Genomic DNA, 17,167 nt, shown 5'->3' with positions numbered 1-17,167 from the left:
ATAGAGCACCTTAACTAGCTTAATGTATAAAATATAAAAACATGCATCATGTATATATGTACATATGCATGCATGGCTATAAATCATCAGATCAAAGGACAGTACGTACGCGGCATTTAGGCCGGCGCCAAATCCCTTTGACTTCAATGGATATCTCAGACTTTAATATTATATTTAAAGGTCACGGTCCACAACCCTTAGGATCATCAACAAGTACAACACCTTTGTGTTTGTTTCAGAGAGAGACCACTTTTTGTCTGTGGCTAGTAATTATCATCACCATCGATCTCTCCTACCCTGAAAACTCCTTTTACATCCGTTCCGGATTACAGGACCAATGGGAAGAACACCTTGTTGTGACAAAGATGGACTCAAGAAAGGTCCTTGGACTCCAGAGGAAGATCTTAAGCTCATCAACTATATTCAGCTCCATGGACCTGGCAACTGGAGAACCCTTCCTAAGAATGCTGGTAATTAAGTCATGAAGCTTCTAGTTGCACAATTTTCATTGTTTTTTAATGTTTTAGTTCACCCATTATACACTTTTTGAGCAAATAATGATAACAATTTATGACAAATTGTGCAGAGCTGCAACGATGTGGAAAGAGCTGTCGTTTGCGATGGACTAACTATCTGAGGCCTGATATCAAGAGGGGAAGATTTTCTTTTGAAGAAGAAGAGACCATCATCCAATTGCACTGTATCTTAGGAAACAAGTACGATGATGATCATTGATCTGCTCCTCCTGTAAATTTATATGATTTTTTTTAACAACTCTAATCGATGTTTATATATGAGAGAAATTGTGACAATTATGAGCTTACAAATATTTCTTCTTCCAAACTTAGGTGGTCTGCAATAGCCGCTCGCTTGCCTGGAAGAACTGATAATGAGATCAAGAATTACTGGAACACCCACATCAGAAAAAGGCTGCTACGAATGGGAATTGATCCTGTGACTCATGCCCCTCGCCTCGATCTTCTTGACCTTTCCTCCATCCTAAACTCATCTCTCTGCAACCCATCAATTCTCAATGTGTCAAACTTGTTTGGCACTCAAACCCTCATGAATCCAGATCTCTTAAAGCTAGCCACCGCTATCATTTCACTAAAACAGGAAAACCAAGTACCCTTTACAAAAACTCTCCAGGAAAACAACCTTTTCAACTACTTGATGCAAAACCAAGTCCAACCAGTAGTACTACAACCCAACGATCAATATCAAACTCCACTACAAGAAGGGTTTTCATCGGAGATGACAAACCAGCTCATGCAAGCCAATGTAGAAGGGTGTTGTTCGAACGTGTCAACTTTTGGAAATTCCCAAGAAAACTCAATACCGACAAGCCTGAACGAAGAGTTAGTTTGCCAGCCAAACTATATGTATTGCAGCTCTAATCCAACGGTTCCTGATATACCAGAGAGTTCAAATTTCCAGTCACTATACAATAGCAATCAGAACTTCAGCTTTGAATCTGTTGTATCGACACCAATATCAAGCCCTACTCCCTTAAATTCTCCATCCACATTCATCAACGGCGGCGCTGAAGATGAAAAGGAGAGCTACTGCAGCAGCGCCTTGTTTAATTTTGAAATTCCAGATGGTTTGGACATGGCTGAATTCTTGTAATGGATCAATAATAGCCGGATACATAAGTGATATATTGAGTTTTGGGCCGGGTTTGTATTGTTTTCAGTCTGTCGGTGTTGATAATGAAATTCACTGTGTTTATCATAATCTCGTGCAGAAAAAATTAGATACTATCAATAAGAACAATGAGTAATTGTGACGGATTATTTGGAGAATTACTATTTACGATGAAAATATATTCATTTTAACAGAAAATAGTTATTTTCACAAGAAATAAATAGCCACGAATTAATTACATATACCCTTTGCTCGCAAATCAAATTATCAAGCCTATGGTTTCGTCAAATTATAGGATTATCCACTTTGTTTTAAAAGCACCTATTTTGTTTAATCAATTAAGAGAAAAAGAGAACAATCAAACCCAAGCTACATCCATTTATATTTCAATTTTTAGCTTTCACTAGATAATTTTACCACTACTGTATCCTGGCATGATCAGTTAAATGATTACTTTCTCCAATTTAGAGGCCAAGAATATTAATGTTCTAAATTAGTCGTGAAATATTGAATTGAGATCATGACTTGTTCAGCTATTCTCGCACTGGCCGATTGTAATTTTTGGCGATGTATTTTTTCTTCTGAAGTTTAGGAGTTTACTTGGCTTCATCGCTTTGTTTTCTAACCCCAAAATGAAGCGCATGCAGTAAATTTTGGATCCGAATTATTTTTTATTCAAACATAATGTAACACTAATTTGGTTAAAAAAGAAACTAATTTGCGTGGATATTGTTCGTTCATAACATGACGATATAGGTGGTTTACTTGCCCAAGGGAGAGAGATGTGGCTTAACAATATGATCTTATAGTGTCCCTTCTATGTTAGATTGGTTATATATAAAAACAAATTTATTTTTAAGCTAGCCTCCTTAATTATTGACTAATCCAATTAATACATTCTTCTGGTCACATCGGTTAGCATAAAAAATAGAGTAATACTAGGTACAAGCTTCAAATAGATAAACTTCATATAAGTCATTTGTATAAAAATAGGTCTCACTAATAAAAAATAACTTTTTTACACTTTTTAGGTGAGGTCAGCTTTTTTACAATGATTTATATGAAATTTGTCTATTTGAGACTTGTACAAATTATTTCTCTAAAAAGTAATTATATTTTTATTAGTTTTACAATTCTAGCAAGCCTCACACACCAACTTATAAATATATGTAGAAGTATAAATAGTCGTCCATGATTTTACATAAAGTTAGAACACAACTGTAAAAAATTTGGCCGCGTTTGGTTCTTTGATCAAACTCGGAGTTAAGTTTGATTTAGATTTAGACTTCTTCTAACATACATTTAAATACTCAACTCTCAAATCATTAAATTCACTTTAACTCAAAAACTTTTTATACGTGGGACCTACAACCTTTTTAAACTCAACACATCTTTACAAATGGGACCCACAACCTTTTTCAACTTCTCATAAATATATTTAAACTCATCTTAATATCTAAATACATCTAAACTTATTTTAGATAAGTCCCACAGAATTCACTCAATATAATTCATCTTAATATCCAAATATATCTATTTATAGAGAGCTCAACTCAACTCAACATCTAAATGCAGCCTTAATATTGGGTATTTGTATAGGAAAATTGTGATTCACTTACAACTACTTTACAACTCTGCATAAAATGAAGGGTAGTTTTCTAATATTGAAATTTATTTTTAATAAAGTGGCATGATTATATTGATTTATTGAAAATGAATTGTAAAATAGTTGTAAAAAAATTATAAATATATAATTAGCAATAGTTAAAATTGTCAACTACCATTTATTGCAAAGCTGTTAAAAGAAACGGGTTCAATTCCTAGATCATGGCCGTCAAAAGTCTTAAGAAATATATTTGATGTGTTGTTATATATTTTTCGTATGTAGAAAATATTAAGTGGTTTACATCATCATACTCATCATCATCACCGCCTTCCATTAATCCTCCTGCCCTCGACCTTCCTTTTCAGTCTCAACAACCTACACATCATGTACATACAGATCGAAGCATCCGCGAAGCACTAGCTAGCTGATGATCATCATCATCATGAATCACAAGCTAGCAGCAGCTTTCCTTCATAAAGTGATGTTTCTAATTTCAAAGCTCAAAAAGTGTGATGTTGTCTTTACATCATGCCCACTTTCTTGTCTAACAATCAACGTTTTGATCATCAAAAGGAATCATATCCTCATTACATTCCGGCCGGCCCGTAAGATCAGATAAGACCAGATCGGAGCAATTCATGATATATGTTCCAGTACTCACAAATATATTATCATTAACGGTGAGAACTGAGTAACACGTGGATCTAATTACGGTACTGAATAATATGAGTAGTACTACACTTAATATATCTTACAAATTAAGCTAATTTTTTTTTTTTTTATCATTCCAAACTTTAATAATTTGTCATGCGGAATATTATCTAATTCTATGATCTGGCGGAAGGAAATTTCCTTGGGTGGTCCACCTTTATCACCTTCTGGTGGTGGAATAGAAAAGTGGGTGAACAAAAAAATTAACAGAAAGGCACGGATAAAGAAATTAATCAAGAGAGGCCAGACTCGATCAAATCCTTCTGCCATACTCTTTTGGAATGAATACTAATTTCCTTGCTTCCAAGTGAAGGAAAATAATAGCCGTGCATGCTATCCCAGCCTGCAAGCAACAAGTATCGGATTGAAAATGAAATATTTGTTCAAAATTTCTACTCAAGTTATTAATTAAAGTTATTGTACCATAACCGGATTAGTATTAAATAAAGTTTGTAATTAATGTTCATAGACTTAACATCGATCTTCATCATGATCACGTATCAATCAAGAAGTATATATATATATTAATGTTAATACTTAATTACGTGATAACACAAAAAATATGTGTCGCGAGCTAATTATACACGCGATCGATGACATGACTAAAGTACTGAAGATGAAATTTCCGAGATCTGAGATGCTTAGTGGCAGGAAGGATTTGGGAGGGCTTGGGTTCCGAGATCTGAGATGCTTCAACATTGCTCTACTATCCAAACAAGGGTGGAGGATCCTCCAAAATCCTACATCTCTAGTGGCTCAAATTTTAAAGCAGAAGTATTTCAACAATGGAAACTTGCTTGATGCTAAGCTGGGAGGTGGGCCTTCTTTTGCATGGAGAGGGATTCATGCTGGAATAAGTTTGTTAAAAAAAGGCCTTATATGGAGGGTTGGAAATGGACAGAAGATTAACATTTGGAAAGATAGATGGGTACCATCTCTACCTACACAAAAGATCTTGACCCCTCGAGAAGATGATTGCTGGTGTGAAAAAGTCAGTGACATCATTGATCCTCAACAGAAGAGATGGCAGGAATCTATTCTATCTGAACTTTTCTCTAACCAAGAAATAGAGGGCATAAGGGCAATTCCCATCAGCTTAGGAGATAGAGAAGACAAACTCACATGGCAGTTTTCCCCGAATGGCAGCTACACAGTTAAAAGTGGATACTATCTTGGCAAAGAATTGGAGAGAGAGCAAGGAGGAGAACCTTCTGGCAGAGCTGAGAACTGCCAAGTGTGGAAGTCCATTTGGAAACTCAAGGTTCCCCCTACCACCAAAATGTTTATTTGGAGGGCATGCAGTGAAGCCTTACCTACTATGGCTAACCTGAAAAGAAGGAAGGTGATTAAGGACAGCATCTGTTTAATATGCAAAAGGGAAGCTGAAACCTCTGGCCATGCTTTATGGGGATGCAGCAGTGCCCAAGATGTGTGGTGTCAAGGCCCAAAGAAAGTGCAAAAAGCTTCTTTTCACAGTGACTTGGTTTTTATTATCTGGGCAGAATTGATTGGCAAGCTTGAACCAGGGGATTTAAATGAGGTGGCTGCAACAATGAGAATGATATGGGCAAGAAGAAATGATGTCTTACATGGGAAAGTTTTTAAACACCCTCAAGAAGTCATTGGCCAGGCCAGGGCAGAATTGTCTCTGCATGAAGAGGCTTTCCAGAAGAAGGTTGATGCTAACCATGAGAACACGGCAAGAGTCCACAGATGGACAAAGCCTGCAGTAGGTGGCTTTAAAGTGAATTGGGATGCAACTGTGCAATCAAGGCTAGGAAGGATTGGTATTGGCGTCCTAATCAGAGATCATCAAGGGCTGGTGATAGGTGCACTTCGGGCTAACAGACCTTTGAGAGGCAATGCTTTTGATGCTGAAGCATTTGGGCTTGTTCTGGCTTGTGTTTTTTGTAAGGAAATTGGAATAAGGCAATTCGGTTTGGAGGGAGATTCAAAACAGGTCGTGGACCAAGTGATCCAAGGCTGTCCTAACTGGAGCTTAGGTGGTTGCCTCATATCAGATGCCAAAGCTGCTCTAATCCCAGCTGCCGATTGGTCCATCTCTCATGTGTATCGGGAGGCTAACATGGCAGCTCACAAGCTTGCCCAAGCGGCCCTTGAATGCACTGAAGATCTTTATGACATTGAAACATGCCCCCCTTGTATTCTTCAGGTGGTTACTGAGGAAATGAGGCATTGATCATGTATTTTCCTCTTGTAATACTCCTTCATCTTGTATGTGGTTGGTTTGATTAATGAGATCAGTTTGTTATCAAAAAAAAAAAAACAACTTTCTCGAAATACGAGCTTAATTGCATTATTCAGGGAAGATCTTTAATTTGAGTTCAACCATGCATGCATGGAAGGAAACACGTAAAATAAGAGCAGAGGTTACCAATTAGAAAGAAGAACTTTAATGGTAATTCAAAAATATTCTGTCATGGACGACGTATTACAAAAAAAATGAGAATTTATGATGGATTGTTTGAGATAAGTATAATTATTTACTATGTAAACATATTGATCATTTTAATAAAAAATAATTATTTTTACCAGAAATAATTAGTTTTAAATAATTAATTTTCTTATAATAGCTCAGCCTAAGGAAACGAAAGCCCAATCATATTCATGTTTGAGGTTGAGGCCCAAGATCATGCAAACGTAAGGCAGCTAGCTAGATTGCCACTTGACTTTAACTTTTTTAACATATCCCATTCGAAAACATGAAATTAAGATGCATATTTGTACTTGATCATGAATATATATATATATATATATATATTATATATAACACGAACCTCCATGCACACGACACGCATCCCTTTTTCCATTTTCATAAATAAATAACTTCTAACGATATTCCAAGTGGTCTTAATTGCCTTCATCTACTTCAAAACGTGTTCGACTTTTCTTCTAATTCCTCTTGCAAGTATACATAGGTTGGCCTAAAAAACAAGAAGAAATTAATACAGGCCATGATCAGATGCGACGACCATCTTCAGGCGCATATATATAAAAGAGCCAAACTAGCCTAGTATTTTGTTTAACTAGCCTATAAATTAGGTCTGGCTCCATGTATCCTGAAGCTATCCGACATTAGCTAGCACAATATAAAAATTTTATATGCAGTCACTTTTATGTACTTCTTACATATTTTACTAATATGATTGGTTGTATCATATATTTTTTTAATATAAAATAACTGTTTTAACTAATCACATCAGTAAAGTACACAGTAAATATATAAAAGTGACTGTATATAATAGAATTAGTCAAATTAATGGGTTTTTTCAAATAATATTGACAGTGCTATTTGCATCTAGAAACCTTTTCTGTTTATAATAAGTTACAATAGATTATAATTAGGTACTTGGATAGAGCAAATAATTACTCCAATTAATTGAAAAGGTACTTACTTGATCGCCAAAATGATTTATATATATTATGTGAGAAAAGTCACGACGCATATAAATTAAGGGGTTTGAATTAGATTAATGCTCTCTTTTAACCTACTACGCTGAATATTTCTAATGATTTTTCGAGGGTAGGGTCTGGTTACATGCAGGGAATTTGGAGTGGTTGATAAAGTTCGTTGACAGTTTTTTTGTTTTTAAGCTACGTACAGCTAGGCTGTCCGTCACGCGATTTAATTTTTTTGTCATGATTAATTTGTTTTGTATAATAATTTTCTAATGATGTTCGTTGCTTTTAAGATGGTTAAAATTTTGAAAAATTCTACTTTACCTATTTAATTTATCTACTGATTTAAATTGTATATATTGTACATATATATTATATATTAATTAGGTTGAAAATCTTACCAAACTAATATTAATTCATCAAATTAGTGCTAGCTAGCATGCATATAAATTATTAATAATCCAAAATGGGCAATTCAAATAAAAGTAGTTCCGCTTTTTTTAACAAAAATAAATAAATAAATAAAAGTAGTTCCTGAATGATCATAGTCAACAATTAATGTCACATTAATTATATAATCATATGATGTAGAGGGTTGGAAAGATAGGGGACACGATCGAGCTAGCTAGGCATGCAACTGCACATGATAATCCGATATTCACAGATTAATAGTACTATTGCTTTGAAATAACTTTTTTTTATCACGATTAATTATAACTGGCAGCTGTATATATATATGTATATTAATTTGTTGAAATTATAAAGATTACCTTTGAGTTTGCATTTGGTTCTCAAGAGTTTAGTTTTAAGCTGAGTCTAATATCTAAATACCCAACTTTCAAATTTTTAAACGCATCTCAATACAAAACCTTCCTACACGTGGGATCCACAACCTCTTTCAACTTAAAACATCTTTATACGTGGTACTCACAACCTTTTTCAATTTTTCATAAAAATTGTAGAGGTGTAAATTCAAACTGGAAATCCAAACCGGATTAGACCGGTTGATCCGATTTTGAACCAGTCCAATCCGGGACCAATTATTGTAACTGGAAAATCGGTCGGACCCAGTCCTGTCCCCATTCCATGGTTTTAGGGCCAGGACCAGCCCGGTTGGGAAAAAAGTATAAATTAATATTATATATATAAGTTTTATACAAAATTAATATTATACAAAATATTTTATATATAATTTTTATGTATAATATATGAAATAATTTCATATTATAATTTATTAAATTATAACATAAAATGTTAATCATAAATATGAATATTTGTAATTTGTTTGATCATATACTATTAATATATTATATATAAGATAATGTTATTATAATTATAAAATAAAAGTTTAATCTTAAAAATGAAAACTTAATTGATAATATACTTTAAACATAATATATAGATATATATATATATATTAAATTATTAATAACATTTTATCATAAGAAGTAAGAACCAAAAAAAGAAAGAAAATCACTCAAATATTATTACTAAATTTTGATGGCCTAATAAATTCTCAATATTATTACATTTTATGACCTAATACTAATAGTCTAATACTATATTACTATTAGTAATATACTTTAAGTCTAATACTATATTACTATTACTATTAATATATAAATCACTATACTAAGTAATCACATATAGAATAATGATATAGTTATTCTAATAATAAAAGTTTAATATAGACTACAGTTAATAATAGTCTAATATAGACTATAGTTATAACTTATACTAATATAGATTTACTAAATCACTATAACTAATACTAATATATAGTTATTCTAATACTAATAGTCTAATATAGACTATAGTTATAATTATAATAATATAGCTATACTAAATCACTATAACTAATACTAATATATAGCTAATAGTTATACTAATAGTCTAATATTAACACTATTATATAGTTTACTATATTATATAGCTATAACTAATACTAATATATAGTTATTCTAATAATAATAGTCTGATATAGACTATAGTTATACTAATATAATTATATTAAATCACTATAAGTTTATAACTAATAATAATATATAACTATACTAATAGTATAATATTAATACTATTATATAGTCTAATATATTATATAGCTATACTAATATATAAGTTTATAGCTAATAATAATAGTCTAATATAGACTGTAGTTATACTTATACTAATATAGTTATACTAAATCACTATAAGTTTTTAACTAATACTAATATATAACTATACTAATAATATAATATTAATACTGTTATATAGTCTAATATATTATATAGCTACACTAATATATAACAAATACTATTATATAGTCTAATATATTATACAGCTATAACTAATATATATACTAATACTAATAGTCTAATATAGACTATAGTTATAGTTATATTAATATAGTTATATTAAATCACTACAACGAATACTATACTAATATACTATAGTATTACATATAAATCAGTAAATCACTATATAAATCACTATTGAATTAATCTTTTTAATCACAACATGAGGGATGTTCATCACATCCAAACAATGGGAAGCCATACTAGATAGAACGTGCTTGAGCAGAACCAATCAGCCCCCTTGTGACAACAATCTTGCCTTCCACCCTGCAACCTTAGCCCTAAATTTCGCTACCAAAAGATCCAGGTGGACAGCTTTCAAGCGCCCACATAACATATCAACGGAACCCCCAGATACATGACTAGGAAATTACCAGGTGCATACCCCATTAAACGCACCAAACCACGCTGCCTGGCAGCACTAATTAGTGGTGAGGAAAAAATTGCCGATTTCTCTTTGCTAACCCATTGGCCTGACCAATTTTCATAGCATGATAATACGGTACCCAAACGTCTTAGAGATCTTTTTTCACCTTTTAAAAAAATTAAAATATCATCTGCATATAACAGATGAGACACCAACGGTGCCCCCATAGGATGAAAATACTTACCAATGCGGCCCTCCTCAAATTCTTTTCGAAGAAGCCTTGAAAGAACATCTTGCATCAATATAAATAAATATGGCGACAAATGCTCCCCTTGCCGCAAGCCTCTCATAGGCCAGAAAAAACCTTTATACGACCCATTCATCATCACCGAGTACCAAGGGGAGGCCACACATTCCTTTACCAAACTACAAAATTTTTCCGAGAAACCAAAGCTAGCTAGGACATTAAATAAAAAATCCCACTGCACCTTGTCATATGCCTTTGCCATATCCAGCTTCACCATCACATTTCCTCCAACCGTCTTCCTCTTCAACGCATGAACCATCTCCTGGGCAAGAGTTATGTTTTCAAAAATACTACGACCCGGAATGAAGGCCCCCAGTTCAGCCGAAATTAGTCTAGGCAAAAAACCCGTCAAATGATTCACCAGGATTTTGGAAAAGATCTTATATGCCACAAAACATAGACTTATTGGCTTGAATTTCTCAAAACTCTTGGGGTCCGACACTTTCGGAATCAACACAATATATGACGAAGTATAAAACCTTGCTAACGTAGAACCCGCAAAAAACTCCCTTATGGCCTCTACCATCTCTTCCTTCACAATATGCCAACAAGAAATATAAAAAGAGGAACCATACCCGTCCGGGTCAGGGCTGCTGTGCTGTGGTATCGAAAAAACGGCCTCTTTCACTTCCTCTTCCGAAGGCAAACGACACAAAACTGAATTATCCTCCTTAGACATTTCCAAACCCAGAAGCGAGGATAGATTCGCAGGTTCAATGTGCGGCATCTTTGTGAGAAATTTTGTGAAGTAATCCACCGCCCCCAAGTGGACCTTCTCTGGTGAATCCAGCAAAGTGCCATCTGCCAATTGCATTTGATAAATGACCGAACCATGCCAATGCTGCAATACAACAGCATGAAAAAACTTGGAATTCTGGTCTCTTTCTTTTAACCACTTATTCTTTGCTACTTGGGCTATATGGGTCTCCTCTCTCTTCTCCCAAATATCAATCTCCAATTTGGTGATGATATAATCCGCTTCTATTTCTTCTGAATATTCAAATTGCAATTGGGCTTCCAAAATTGCCAGCCTCGCTTCTAGTTCCTGTATATTCCTTTCCACTCATCCAAAAACAGATTTATTCCATGTCCGTAACTCCAGCTTAAGCCGCTTCAATTTTGCCGCCAGCTTTACAAGTCCCAAACCCAATGTAGGCTGGCCCAATGTCTCCTCTACCAACCTTTGAAATGAATCGTGAGAGCACCATATTTTTTTAAATCGAAAAGGAGATGGGCCGTACCTCATATTAACTAGGGATAATCGAACCACCTATGATCCGATGTCTTCCATTTAATATATTCCATATCCGCCATATTAAAACGTTCCGAAAACACCACATTCATAAGAACACGATCAAGTCTCGCCCACTTCCCTGCAGCCCCCTCCTGCCCATTACACCAAGATAGAGGATTCCCATGATAGTTAAGTTCCACTATGCCACATTCATCAATACACTCATTAAAATCATCCATAGCTTGGGCAGCTTGGGGGCACCCCCCCACATGTTCACGATTCTCTCGTATGATGTTAAAATCCCCCATAACGGTCCACGGATGGCCAACAGACCTTCAACCAACCAAACTCTCCCATAGCTCTCTTCGATCCATCTGAGTGCATTTAGCGTAAACAAACGAAACCAAAGTCCGTGTCCCCTCTAGCAAAAACCATCCCATAATCATCTGCGTTGATTCACTAAACACCTCAAATTCATAGGGAGCTCTCCACAATATCCAGATTTTCCCCCCTACAACCTCATTTGAATAAAAAACATCAAAGCCCAACGAGCTGACTAAACGCTTAAGTTTATCTTCTCTTGCAAAAGGCTCAAAGAGAGCAACAATGGATCCATTATTTTTCCGAATCAAACTATGCAAAACAAGTCGAGAACCTCCCAACCCCCTTATATTCCATGCAATGATGGACTCTGTCATAAATTAAGTTTTGCAGTGCGGGAAGACACCCGTTGAGATTGACGAAGAACTAGATTTTTTTATTTAAAACTTGAACCAGGTTTCAGAACATTATCAGAGCCATATCCTTTATTTTTGGCCAAACCAAGAACATTGTCATCCTCTTCCACATCAGTGCCATACGAAATAGTCTAGTGGCACTTCTATTGCAAACGGTTGTAGATGACACTCCAAATCAAGCACTTCAGATACCATCTCAGATTGACCACGACCCCCAATACTCGACAACTTGTAAGCATCGACTAGGATCAAATCCATAGAAGGACCATCCCCCCGTCCATCCTCAAACACCAACAACACCATGTTTTCTATTTGGATTGAACGATGCTCGCCCGCCTCCTCTTCCTCTCGTGATTCCTCCACTATTTTCATCTCAGAACTCTCTAGGTCATCTCTTGAAACCGCCACTTCATCCTCCCTAGAAACCACCACCTCTTTCCTTTTCACTATCTCCACCTCATCCACGTTCTCATTCTGGTTTTCCTTCAACCCGTCGCCCGAATCCTCCTATGAACTTTTCTTTTTTGGATTCTCTTGCCATATTTTTTTTAGCACCCCTTTTGCCACGTCTCATCCCTTACACAATGACCCTTCAGCAGCTCGACATACAACTGATGTGTGACCCTATCGGCAACACTTTTTGCAGTAGAAACCAGGTCTTTCGTACCGAACCTCCTGCCAAATTTTTTTGTTTGCATTACTATTGGAAAACTCTGCACGGCTCATCTGTCAAATCTATTTCCACACACATACGGGCCCCCAAAGCTCTGTTTCTGTGCAATGTAGCATTATCAATCCCCAAAAAACGCCCAAACCTTGTTGCTAGAATTTGCAAAACATCCATCTGATACATATGAAGAGGCAAGCCAGGCAGAAAGATCAATTGGGGCACTAGCGTTGATTCTTTCCTCAAATCAAAGTCCTTTGTCCATCGAAAAAGTCTGAAAACAGATCCAGCAATCAATCGGCCCTCTCTTGCCCAACCATGCACAAAATCCCGTTCAGTTTGCATCTTAACCAGAACATGATAATCGTCCATTACGCTCATCGTCGGAATCTCCAGTAAACTCCACGACTTAATAATAGCCAACTGGATATCATCAATCGTAGGCTAATACGCACAAACTTCAGGACAAGGGCATAACGAAAATCCTCTGCAGCCTTCGACATCTCTGGTTTCGTAAAAATGAAACTGGGTTCTCTGTCCACATCCACAGGGTATCTCATTGGTACCTTGAACGATGAAGGCATCACCACCTTTGACACGATTTGTACGTATGGCAGAGCCCCTCCATCTCCTCCAGCAACCCCCTCCGATAAAGGAGAGGCAGTGGGTGCCGCCATGGGCTAACCCTAGGCCAATATGAAGCCAAGAAATCAATGAAAAAAGAACGTCCGAGAAAAACAGAGCTAAAACTAGTTAATTGTCATTGTTGATGCAGTTTATTTAGGCTGAGAAGCTTTTGTGCTAATGATCTACCATTATTAATGTTATTTCCTCCATCTCAATATGCATGAACTTGAATCCGCAAGTTGTCAATGGCTAGTGTTTGTGTGTGTTTGTGTATATGTATATGTCTCTGTGTGTGTGTCAGTGTGTACGTGTGTGTGTTTTACAGTTTGTGTATATAGATTAACTCTTTTGAATTTGTATGTATGTTTGTGTGTGTTTGTGTATATGTATATGTCTGTGTGTGTGTTTGACAGTTTGTGTGTGTGTGTGTGTGTGTTTGACAATTTGTGTATATGGATTGCATTGTCTAACCGGAAAATCGGACCGGACCGAAAACCAATAAAACTGGAGGTATCGGTTTAGGAAGGTAACCGGTGCGTAATTGGTTTTGGAAAATGCAAAATCGGTACATACCGGCTCTGTAACACCCCCTTCTCGTAGGCTAGGTGTGTCACGTATTTTTCATGAAAATAAACCCGGCAAGAGATTCTCTAATTTCATAATTGAAAAATAAACTAAAGTAATTTATTATGAAATAAAAGGTCTAATAAAATTGTCTTCCGAAAACATTAAATGAATAAACTGAATAAATTCATGTCATAAAAGACATGTTTTCTTTTAGAAAGTCTGAACTAAAAATAAAAATGCTCCTTCTACTCTTGGCCTGCCTGCTCATAATCATCATCTTCACCTGGGTGGTTAAAAATATGAAAATAAACTAAAATGAGTCGATGACTCAGTAAGAAATCTATCACAACGAAAACATAATAAACATAAGATTTTCATAAGAACTTTCATGCTGAGCTTAAAATTCATGATTGTTCATACTGATGCTTATGCTATGTATGACTGGTTTAACTGAATTAACTGACTGATCTGACTGATTTATCTGATTTAACTGATTTATCTGACTGGCCAACACACTTAACCTTGTGTGCAAGGTTGTGCACCGGCCCCACATCCCGCTGCAGCAAGGGGAACCGCTGATAGTATTCTAGCATACTATGGTGGACCACGACTAAGTTCATGGCTTGCACACCACCCTGAACTGAACTGAACTGCATTGGTACCATGCATCTGAATGATCATCTTATTAACTGATCTTATCTTATCTTGCACTTGAATTTAAGATGGCTTATGTGTCTTATACACATGAGATGCATGACATGATACATACATAATTATAATTTCTGAATCTGAACATGATGCGGAATGACATGATCGAATGCTATGTTGGATGACATGTTTGCATATGACATGCGCGGTTCATAAAAAATGGTTGTCAATGAACTGACTTGAATAATACATACATATAAGCTAACTGTGATGATCCTAATTTATGATGAAATTTACTTACCTCGATGCGCTTCTTCTTGAATAACACTTCGTAACTTGAGACCTATATACCATAAATAACTATCACTAAATTTGTTTAGAAACAATATTTACTAATATCCTACTAAATCAAATTCACAATCTAATAGGTAGTCAAATAAATCTTTGTGTAACACCATAATCAATAAAAGTATTTAAATTACTTAAAATACTAATAACATATTATAATTTAGTAAAATACTTTAGCTATTTTAAAATAAGTCATAAAACTTCAATTCTTAAAATAAGTTTCCTTTCTTAACATAATTACTAACTCTTATAAGAAAACTAATAAATATTAATATCATTTAAATATTCTTAACATATTTCTCTATTTTCAACCTACAACTTTAATAGCATAAATATAACAACATCTATTAAAGTAGACAGTAGAATCTCATTAAATAAATCGTTCAAAATAATTTAAAAACTCTTACTGCTGAAAAATGATATCTAATCTTTCAAATATAATTTAACTATATATATATATATAAATCTAAAATAATTGGTGGAAACATTCGATTAATAAAAGTAGACTCAATCATAATATTATTCAACACTCATAACTTATTCCTTAATTTATTTTTAAAGTATAACATAATAATTTTATTAAAATCTGACTAAATAGATAAAAGAATATTAAATGAACTATAAGCTCCATAATATACCTTTAAACACGTTTTAAATTCCTTGAACAATTTCTTAATAAAATGAGCATTTGACTAATATATTTATTTAATAAAATTAAACTCAACTTTAATTAAAATGACATAATAATATTCATAATTAACATATACTTAAACGTAAGGTTATAAATATAATTATACTTAAAAACACTGCTTCAAGATACTAGATTTAAAAAGGGCATACTTGTAATTTATCCACTTAATAAATTGAAACCTAAAACAAATACATATATATTCTGCAGAAAAAAAATAGAGAGCTCGGGAGAGAGAGGCGCGCGAAGCAAGGGCTCACTGAGAGAGAGGCTGACGTGTGGCGGTTCTGGGTTTCTGGCGGGGGGTCACGGCGGTGCGACTGGGGGCTCGTCTGTGGTGGTGCGACGCCGAAGGAAGTGAACCATGCGGCAGTGTAACCGAGAGAGAGGGAGGAGCACGTGCTGAGCTGGGTGGCTGAGGGTCGTAGGCGAACCGGGATGGAGTAGGTGCCACGGGGAAGAGCTGGTTGGTGGTTTCTGGCACCGTGGGTGGTGCTCCGATGTCTTCTGTGGTGGACTCCGGCGAAGCAGTGGTTCGGTTGCTCTGTTTCGGAAGTGCAAAACAGAGGTGCGGATGTATTCTATGGTGGCCGGTGGTGGCTTCGGCGTGTTTTGGACAACGTGGAGTCACCGTGGATGATGGTTGGTGCCGTGTGAGTGCGATAGGGTTATGGGGGTATCGGGTTTACGTGAATGGGTCCACCACCGGCCACCATAGAATACATCCGCACCTCTGTTTTGCACTTCCGAAACAGAGCAACCGAACCACTGCTTCGCCGGAGTCCACCACAGAAGACATCGGAGCACCACCCACGGTGCCAGAAACCGCCGACCAGCTCTTCCCCGTGGCACGCACGGTTGTGCATGGTCTGGACAGTGGAGTTGCCGCGGTGGTTCTGGTTCTATCGTCAATTTTGGTTGCTGCCGTCAGTGCTTTGTTGAGGAGTAAAACAGGGCTGAAACGCGCATGCATGGGAAAAGGTTTGTCCATGGTTTGTGGTGTATTTAATAAGAGGCTTCGTGAGCTTTTATAGAGGAAAAACTATGGTAGGGTTTTCTCATATGAGTTCGTCTCCTAAAAGGATTCGAATTTATCAATTTAAGGGATAAGGATGAGTGTGAGGTTGTTGCTAACGGGTTGGGATAGGAAGAAAATGATATTTAAAATTCAAACTAAAACTCTAGTAAAAATCTAATAATAATAATAATAATAATAATAATAACAATAATAATAATAATAACCTAATTATCAAACCT

The 17,167-nt window shown here is 35.6% G+C and overlaps 1 protein-coding gene across 1 annotated transcript; it reads left to right on the top strand.

Moving 5' to 3' along the window:
- The first annotated feature begins 229 nt into the window (after window positions 1-229).
- On the top strand, window positions 230-1,773 carry LOC109019528 (transcription factor MYB74-like). The gene is made up of 3 exons (XM_019001820.2): window positions 230-470; window positions 587-716; window positions 849-1,773. The coding sequence occupies exons 1-3, from the start codon at window positions 338-340 to the stop codon at window positions 1,627-1,629; spliced, it is 1,044 nt and encodes a 347-aa protein (XP_018857365.2). The 5' UTR covers window positions 230-337; the 3' UTR covers window positions 1,630-1,773.
- The last annotated feature ends 15,394 nt before the right edge of the window (window positions 1,774-17,167 follow it).

The sequence above is a fragment of the Juglans regia genome, chromosome 1 (genome assembly GCF_001411555.2).
Source record: "Juglans regia cultivar Chandler chromosome 1, Walnut 2.0, whole genome shotgun sequence".
Classification (NCBI taxonomy): Eukaryota; Viridiplantae; Streptophyta; class Magnoliopsida; order Fagales; family Juglandaceae; genus Juglans; species Juglans regia.
Note: the sequence above shows the minus strand (reverse complement) of the source record. Positions and strands in the feature narration are given on the sequence as shown.